The 8,632-nt window shown below is 42.0% G+C and overlaps 2 protein-coding genes and 1 non-coding gene across 3 annotated transcripts; 1 reads left to right on the top strand and 2 right to left on the bottom strand.

Moving 5' to 3' along the window:
* Positions 1–3,776: 3,776 nt before the first annotated feature.
* TRNAG-GCC (transfer RNA glycine (anticodon GCC)) lies at positions 3,777–3,847 on the bottom strand. The gene has a single exon. It is a non-coding gene; the product is annotated as a tRNA-Gly (tRNA).
* A 166-nt stretch (positions 3,848–4,013) lies between these two features.
* Positions 4,014–5,096, top strand: LOC104100366 (putative protein phosphatase 2C 76). The gene has a single exon (XM_009607578.3). It carries the CDS (start codon positions 4,014–4,016, stop codon positions 5,094–5,096), a length of 1,083 nt encoding a protein of 360 aa, XP_009605873.1.
* Positions 5,097–5,974: 878 nt separating this feature from the next.
* Positions 5,975–8,277, bottom strand: LOC104100367 (LRR receptor-like serine/threonine-protein kinase RGI5). The gene has a single exon (XM_009607579.4). The coding sequence runs from the start codon at positions 8,077–8,079 to the stop codon at positions 6,118–6,120; it is 1,962 nt and encodes a 653-aa protein (XP_009605874.1). The 5' UTR covers positions 8,080–8,277; the 3' UTR covers positions 5,975–6,117.
* Positions 8,278–8,632: the final 355 nt, after the last annotated feature.

Below are 8,632 nucleotides of genomic sequence, written 5' to 3'. Positions count from 1 at the left end.
ACATGTATTATCCCTCGCCAAATACTGAGCATCGCTCTCGCGTGCACAGCCCAATCCTCAAGCTTGACACTCGCCTAGTGCATCCGCAACTAGCTCGTGCTTCGCCCGCTTCGCCCGAGTAAGGCAACATTTAGTCCTTGGCCATTGTCACACGCGTTTTTCGTGCCGTGCCCATACATAGCCCTCGCGACACACTTTCACCCCGAATAGTGCAGTGTCGCCTCACAACTGCATGTGTTAGGCCAATGGACCCTTGCTCGTATGGTTGAACCCAAGCCATGCTCACAAGTTGACACATGACGCCCCTAAGATAGGTGCATCAAGTATCCAATCGGCATAGAGGTCTCTTCCAATATTTCGACAGCCCGTGGGGCTTAGCCGACCCACATATCAACCTCCAGCACCACTTTGGTGCCCAACGCTAGCCCGAAGGCGTTGCGCCATCCATAGAGTTCCCTAACTCGTATGGATACCTAGGACACTCCTTTGAGTCATCCAGGCAGGCCCTTGAGGTTGCCCCCAATGTATCTCTTTCAATACGGCTTGGTGGCAGCACGTATGAGGGAGGAAGGTCGGAGCTTTCATCACATATACCTCCTTATATATGCTTTAAATTAAAAGGCCCAAATTACCTGAGTGGACGGATCTACGTCAGACAATCAGAAGAGCCTTTTCTCACCAGTTCTTGGCCGAAGTCACAACCCCAAAGTGCGGGTTGTGACATCCTCCCACACTCATTCTGCCAGCGTCCCCGATGACATATCATGGCCTACGACATCCCGGAGTCTGCCCCCTCAGGTATGTACTTCGCGGCTCCCTTGGTCCTGTGGGTTGGACTTCCTCGAAGTCCTTTCTCAAAAGGAGTCGTGCCCCATGCACTTCTCCCCCAAGTATCTTCCAAGCGTGCCTCTGCACTTCACCTCCTTTTGGTGTTCACTTGGAAAGTGCCTCCGCACTTGCACCCTCTAGTGTCTAACTTTATGATTGACCCACACTAGTCAATCACACCATGACCCTCGCGGCCTTCATGTCCGTTTGAAGCTTTCCCTTCACAAGTTAGCACATCAACGTGCTCTTTGGCATGGCTCTAGTAGCTCAATCGCTCACATAGCCTCCAACGCCCTCCGGCATAGCTCTCGTAGCCTTCCGCTCCCATAGCTTTTTCTTGCCCTCATTACCTTGAAGATGTGTTCGCTTCCGGACTCACAACTTCGCCCTTATGCCTCTTGCATAGGTGGATCCTCCCACACTCAATGTGGAGGATACTTCTTAGCGTTGTCGTCCCACTTGGCATTCAGCCAGCTCTTGGGACGACTCTTGGTAAGTACTACATTCTCAAAGTCATAGCATCGCTGCATTCCCGAACAAAGTTCTTTGTTTTCCAACTGTCACTTCCTCAACAAGTACCCAATGCTCCCGATAGTACTTCAATACTCGCCCTATAGACAGGTACTCTCTTGGTCCTACTAGCACGGCTTCCCGGTTCGGTTTTACCTCGCACTTGGACTCTCAACGGTCCCCGATCATTCGGCGAACTCCTTTCCAGAATGATGACATCTTCCAACTTGGAAATCCGCCCAATTCTGAAGCTTCGCTATTTCCTCGACTTCGTCTCCTCACCTTGGCAATGCCCTCAGGCAGTCCAAAAGTCTATCCCATAGGAAAGACACTCAAATGATGCGTTGTATGCATCTTTGGCAAGATCTCCACTATGATCATGCCGTATGTTTATAGTCCATAGCTCCCACACTTTGCAATATGGTTGCACGACCTGGCAAACATGGCCTTCTCTTGACCATCCGACTCATCGGCATATTACCACATTCAGTAACACCCTAGACTTTCGAAAGAAAATAGAATCACCCATTTCTTTCTTCGACCAGCAGTATCGGATTCTCGATCTCTGGTGGCATATGAACATCAATCTCTTCTTTGATATGATCTCCGCACTGACATCCAAAATTCACTCGCCATCTCCACCATTGCCTTGACATTGTGCCATGGCATAGTATGGCCTTAATCATCTCTGATACCACGTGTCACGGGCCGACTCCCTTACGCTCGCCAACGGCACCGAATTGCCCGTGCGGCGCCTGCAGTTCCCCTCGCTGCAGGCTAGCCTTCTCGTTTCCTAGGTTTTCAAGCATGATCCTGTGCATGTTGGTGGAACTCGCCCATAAGACTTGCCCCAACTTGTGCTGCCTGTAAGATGTCTTGGCCCTTGGCCCTAGACATGTTGTGGCACATCTCGTCTTAGGATCATAATCCATGCGCGCCCTAGGGGTTGGCTTAGGACATGTCTTGTCCCTCGCCAAAGACTGAGCATCGCTCTCGCGTGCACAACCCAATCCTCAAGCTTAACACTCGCCTAGTGCATCCGCAACTAGTTCGTGCTTTGCCCGAGTAAGGCAACCTTTAGTCCTTGGCTATTGTCACGAGCGTCTTTCGTGCCATGCCCATACATAGCCCTCGCGATACACTTCCATCCCGAATAGTGCAGTGTCGCCCCACAACTGCACGTTTAGGCCAATAGACCCTTGCTCGTCGTTGAACCCAAGACATGCTCACAAGTCGACACATGATGCCCCTAAGATAGGTGCATCAAGTATCCAATCGGCACGTAGGTCTCTTCCAATATTTCGGCAGCCTGCGGGGCTTAGCCGTCCCACATATCAACCTCCAGAACCACATTGGTGCCCAACGCTAGCCCGAAGGCGTTGCACCGTGCATAGAGTTCCCTAACTCGTATGGATACCTAGGACACTTCTTTGAGTCATTCAGGCAGGCCTTTGAGGTTGCCTCCAAGGTAGCTCTTTCAATACGGCTTGGGGGCAGCACGTATGGAAGAGGCAGGTGAGAGCTTTCATCACCTATACCCCTTATATATGCTTAAAATTAAAAAGTCCAAGTTACCTGAATGGACGGATCTACATCAGACAATCAGAAGAGAATTTTCTCACTAGTTCTTGGCCGAAGTCACAACCCCAAAGTGCGGGTTGTGACAATAAACTCTACTAAATGGATAGAGAAATTTCTAACAAGCAATAAGTGTAGGTCAATCTTGTAAATCATACTAAGTTATCAGTCGTGTCGAGTTTAAAGAATGTAGGCCCAGGGTGAAGTCCTAAAATGTCATTTAACTTAATTAACTTAGACCTCCCCGTGCAACTTAGCCAAATCTGCAAGAATCTCATACTGATTTGTTACATTCAACAAAATGTGCGCATTGAAAGATGCTTTCTTTTAACATCAACTAAAAATACTTTGTTACACCAACCTAAATTAGTTGTAAAGGGGAGTTAGTGGCGGAGCCACATGCACCCAAGGGGTGTCAGCCTGACACCCCTTTGTTAGAAAACTATATTGTTTAGTTCGTAATTTTTAAAAAATATGTATATATATTATATAATGACACCATTGATTTCTTGGTGAGTTTGTTTCTTTATATTTTGATTCACTTTAATAAAAATCTTGCCTCCGCCACTGGGGGAGTGCATAATAGCAGAAACCTAAGGTATCCAACTCCTACAGTCCACTTCAACCTTGAACCCTCAGACCATCGTGTAGTTGCAGAAACGAACATTGAATGGTATCAACGGATAGGAATATATGTTGCTAATTACAAACAAAGTTATTAGTGTGTCCCAACTGGGTGTTTGGTCTAGTGGAATGATTCGCTTCGGGTGCGGGTGGTTGTGAGTTCGATTCTCGCAACATCCTTGGAGATTTTTTTAATTTCCAAAAATAATTTCTCTATGTGAATTAAAAAAAGCTGTTGCACCAGCCGGGAATCGAACCCGGGTCTGTACCGTGGCAGGGTACTATTCTACCACTAGACCACTGGTGCTTTTGCTTTATTTAATTGTAAATATAATTTATAATTTATGCGATTAACAGTTGGGCTACATGCATGATGCATATTGGCTATTGCATAGTAGCATCCAAATTCTTATAAAAGGCAACGCCGCTAGGGCTATAGGATTCATCATCTATGCGTATTTTTTGTCGCTGAGATGGCCCAACGTATGGATGCTGTTCCCTGTTTAGATAAGAAAAAACAATTAAGAACTAATTGGAAGAGGGTGAGTATTACTATCATATATGGATCTTTAATTGCCTGCGTTATTGCAATTTTGACGAACAACCCTATTTTAGTAGCCAAGTTTAAACCTAAACCTGAAGAAAAGCTTGTCAAAGCAAACTACTCTGTTGATTTATCAGATATTTCAACTCAAGATTGTGAATTTGCCTCGATCCAAGGAAGAAGGAAATACCAGGAAGATCGAGTAACATGCAACCTTGATCTTAGTATTCCTTTCTTTAAGCCCGATGATGGCGGCCTTGATGTAGTAGGCGTTGGCGTGGTCGCCGTATTTGATGGTCATATTGGATCGGCTGCTAGTGACATGGCGTCAAAGCTCTTTTTGGAAAAGTTTATCCTTAAGAGTTACGCTGAACAATCTTCTAACTATAGGGAATTCCTAAATTCATCATTAGTACAAACCATTGAGGAAATTGATGCAGAATTCTCTAAGGTAGCTCTTGAACATGAACTTTATTCGGGATCTACTGCTGTTGTTGCTGTTATATATAACAATAGTCATGTTTTAGTTGCAAATGTTGGCGATTCGAAGGCGTTTATTTGCTCTGGTTCTTCGGCTAAGGAGTTGACGAGAGATCATAATGCATATAGGTTGGAGGAGAGGGCTAGGGTTGAAGCTTCTGGAGGAGTATTTACTCATAGTTATAATAATAATGTTCCTGATCTGCTAATGGGACACTTCCCTATGACTCGAGCTATAGGTGATGTTTCTTTGAAAAAATATGGCATTATTGCTACTCCTGAGGTGACTGATTGGCTACATTTAACTTCAGAGGATGAGTATTTGGTGGTGGCTTCTGATGGAATATTTGAAAGCTTAAGTCCCCAAAAAGTCTGTGACTTTATAAATCAAGCAGAGGACAATTCAGATACATCATTATTGGCTCAACAACTTGTTCAGAAAGCATTTTTAGAAGGCAGCAGCGATAATTTATCTGTTGTTTTGGTTCAATTAGGAGTAGAGAGGGTTTCTCCTGTAGTTGATTATTTTTGAGCTGTTTTTGGTTCCATTGATATCTAGAGGTTTTAGAAAAATCTTAGTGCTGTCTGGGCAAAAGTTGGCCTTGATGGGTCTAAGAAGAGGTAAAGGTAGACCAAAAAAGTAGTGAGGATAGGTGATTAGGCAGGATATGGCGACATGACCCTTGATAGGAGGGTGTGGAGGTCGAGAATTAGGGTAGAAGGTTAGTGGGTAGTCGTGAGTGTTCCTTGTCCATACCAATAGTATTAGTGTTAGTCTTGTACTTTCTTATTTTTAGATTTCTATTACTACCTGCTTTTTCTTCCGTTTCAACTTTCTTGCTATCTTGTTGTTATTATTGTCTGTTGCTACTGCTTGTTTTTCATCTTTCCTTGAACCGAGGGGTCTATCGGAAACAGGATCTCTACCTGCTCAGGGTAGGTGTAAGGTCTGTGTACACACTATCCTCCCCAGACTCCACTTATGGGATTACATTGGGTTTGCTGATGTTGTTGTTGTTGTCGGAAAAAAGTTGGTTTGCATTCATTGAATACCAGCATAGAATTGTAGTTGCAACTCTAATCTTGTTGGGTAGTAAACGTATTTCCACAGCAAGTGAGAAGCTGACATTCATTTTCTGTCTGTACATTCTAGTATGCTTGCTCTTAAAAAATAGTACTAGTAAAACTACTTAAAAGGAACTGGATGTTATCTGAAAAGTCATATAGACAAAAGGTAACTCTAATTTGGTAACCAAAGAGAATAACAACACTGTTTCATATTTTATACAATACCCTGTTAACAAAATACCAACTGGGAAAGGACAGTAGCATCTGTCCACTTGTTTTATAGGCTCCTAATGCCAGATTAGAATCTGTCCTAAAAAACAAAAGGAAGAAAACATACTCGGGTGGTCAGAATAACATTTAATTCTCATGTATTGAGTGACTACAATTGAAATACAATGCATACAGGTGAACTATCAAATGATGAAAATGTAAAACAAATAAAGAAGAGGAAAATATTGTCTTTGAAGGTTTCCCCTTAGCAGATACTATGAGTGTTTACAAGGAGGAAGAGGAGCTCCACACAAGCCACGATTTCCAAAAAATGCAGACTTTGGAATATTGGCTTTATGGGGAGGGATTTTACCACTTAGTTTATTTCTTGATACATCAAATTCTTGAAGCTCCTTCAAATTCAGAACTTCTTCTGGTATTGCACCTCCCAAATCATTATTTGAAAGTAAAATTATTTTCAATTCCTTGGCATTCCCAAGCTCTTTTGGAATCCCACCTGATAGTCCATTTTCTGCTAATTTAATCTCCTGCAAGCTTGTCAAGTTTCCAAATGATTTCGGCATGTGCCCTGTCAATGGATTGTGTGACAAACTAAGTGACACAATAGATGTCATTACTGGTTCATTTCCACTGTTTTCATCTAATGGTCCCTTGAACATGTTGTATGCAAGATTAATAGAATTGTAGCAGCCGAGAGGATCCTGAAATTCCTTTGAGAAAATTGCTCTCAAGTTGCCTGAAAATTTATTGGAGTGAAGATCAAGATCCATCAGCAGTGACAGGTTCCTGAATTCATCAGGGATTGATGAATGGAAGGCGTTATTCGACAAATTCAAGAATGAAAGGCTGGTCATATTTCCAATCCATTTAGGTAATTGTCCTGTCAAACCATTGCTTGACAAATCAAGTGTTGAGAATGATGATGAAGCCAACCAACTAGGGAGTTGCCCTCTGATTCCAGTCTTTGCTAAAATTAGCCGAAACACTTTTAGTTTCTTGAACCAATTTGGTATTCTTGAAAGCCCCAGAGGATTAAATGACAGATCCAAAGTCTGTAACCTCACTAGTTTTACAAGCTGATGAGGAATTTCTCCACTTAGCTTATTTCTTGACAAGTCTAGTGTTTGGAGGCTTTGTAGATTGCCAAAACTTGATGGGATTTTGCCAGTAAAAAGATTATTGGAAAAGAACATGTCAGTGAGAGTTGCAAGATGTCCAAGAGCTGCAGGAAGTTTCCCACTGAACTTATTGTTCTCAAATATTAGCCTTTGGATTTTTGGAAGATTGCCAATTGAAGATGGGATACTGCCACTCAGCTGGTTTTCTGATAAACGGCAGAATACCAATGAGCTAAGACCAGATATTGATGAAGGAATTTTTCCTGTAAGTTGGTTTTGATTCAGATACATCAGGACTAATTTGGAAAGATTTCCAATTGAGTTTGGAATCTTTCCAGATAACTGATTTTCAGACAAATCAACATATTCAAGATTCTTGAGCTTTCCTGTACTGTCTGGAATGCTTCTAGAAAACTTATTGTGACTCATATCAAGCTTGGTTAATGATAATAAATTCCCAATTGAAGATGGTATTGGACCTGAAAATTGATTTCCTGAAAGACCAAGTTCAGATAGTGAAAGGAAACCATCAAAAATATTTGAAGGAATAGTACCAGAAATATTATTATCACTAAGATAGAGCTTCTTCAGCTGGTGTAGATATTTAAATGTGGCAGGTATAGAACCGGAAAGCTTGTTTGTATCAAGAAAGAGGCAACTCAAGCGCGATAGCTTGCCAAATTCAGGTGGAATTGGCCCTGTCAAGTCCTTGAGATTACTAAGGTCAAGCCTTTCAAGAAAAGAGAGTTTAGCAAGAGAAGGAGAAAGAGTTCCAGAAATTGAAGTATCGATAATGAAGTCGTCGCCTGAAGAAAGGCCAGGGCGAGAGACATTGACAACCCTGCCAGAGGAATCACAAGCAATACCTTCCCAAGATTTGCAGCAATCAGTTGTAGATGTCCATGTATGAAACAATTTTGAAGGATCAAAGGTAATCTTTTGCTTGAATTCTAACAACGCTATTTTATCTACCAGATGACAAGCTTCTAACTGACATGGAACCAAAAGAATGTAAAAGAAGATGAACAAGAAAGTTTTTCTCTGACCCCAGATGCCCATAAGTGTTCTATGATTACTGGACTTGAAAATAATGTACATGATTGAGGTTAGGAAACTGGATGTGTATTGAATTAAGGGTAGCTGTAAACAGTTGCCTCATGCGGTTTGAGTAGATTACACTGGTAGAATAGATTAGATAGGTCTTGCACTTAATAAGAATATGTTGCTCCTATTGTTTAATTGAAATCTTTTAACTTAAAACACTATCTCTCTTACTTTGAGTTGGCATGAGATGAATTTACGTATGTCACTCGGTCACTCGTTAGGATTTATATAGCTGGTATAGTCATCGAACTTTAACCACTATAATAGTAAAGTTACAATATTATTATTGTCACATTAAAATAAGTGATTGAGATCAAACTTTTTATCACTTTAACGTAACTGAGTTATGTGTGAATTGCTGAGAAAATTAAATGACCGAGGATTTGATATTACATGAAATTAATCGGAAATTACTGGCTAAAAAATTGAAAAAGTACAGAAATTACTTCAAGGTTTTCCTCCCTGCCCCGACCACTTTTTCTTTTCTATTCTTTTTCTGCATTTTGTCTGGTGCTTCTAGTGGAATCTAACTACGATCAGTACTATC

This window comes from Nicotiana tomentosiformis, chromosome 2, assembly GCF_000390325.3.
Source record: "Nicotiana tomentosiformis chromosome 2, ASM39032v3, whole genome shotgun sequence".
Classification (NCBI taxonomy): domain Eukaryota; kingdom Viridiplantae; phylum Streptophyta; class Magnoliopsida; order Solanales; family Solanaceae; genus Nicotiana; species Nicotiana tomentosiformis.
The sequence above is the reverse complement of the archived record's forward strand: the minus strand, read 5'-3'. Positions and strand labels throughout refer to the sequence as shown.

Excerpts from the sequence above, each read along its gene's own strand:
- LOC104100367 (XM_009607579.4), bottom strand. The coding sequence starts at position 8,079 with ATGTACATTATTTTCAAGTCCAGTAATCATAGAACACTTATGGGCATC.
- LOC104100366 (XM_009607578.3), top strand. The coding sequence starts at position 4,014 with ATGGCCCAACGTATGGATGCTGTTCCCTGTTTAGATAAGAAAAAACAA.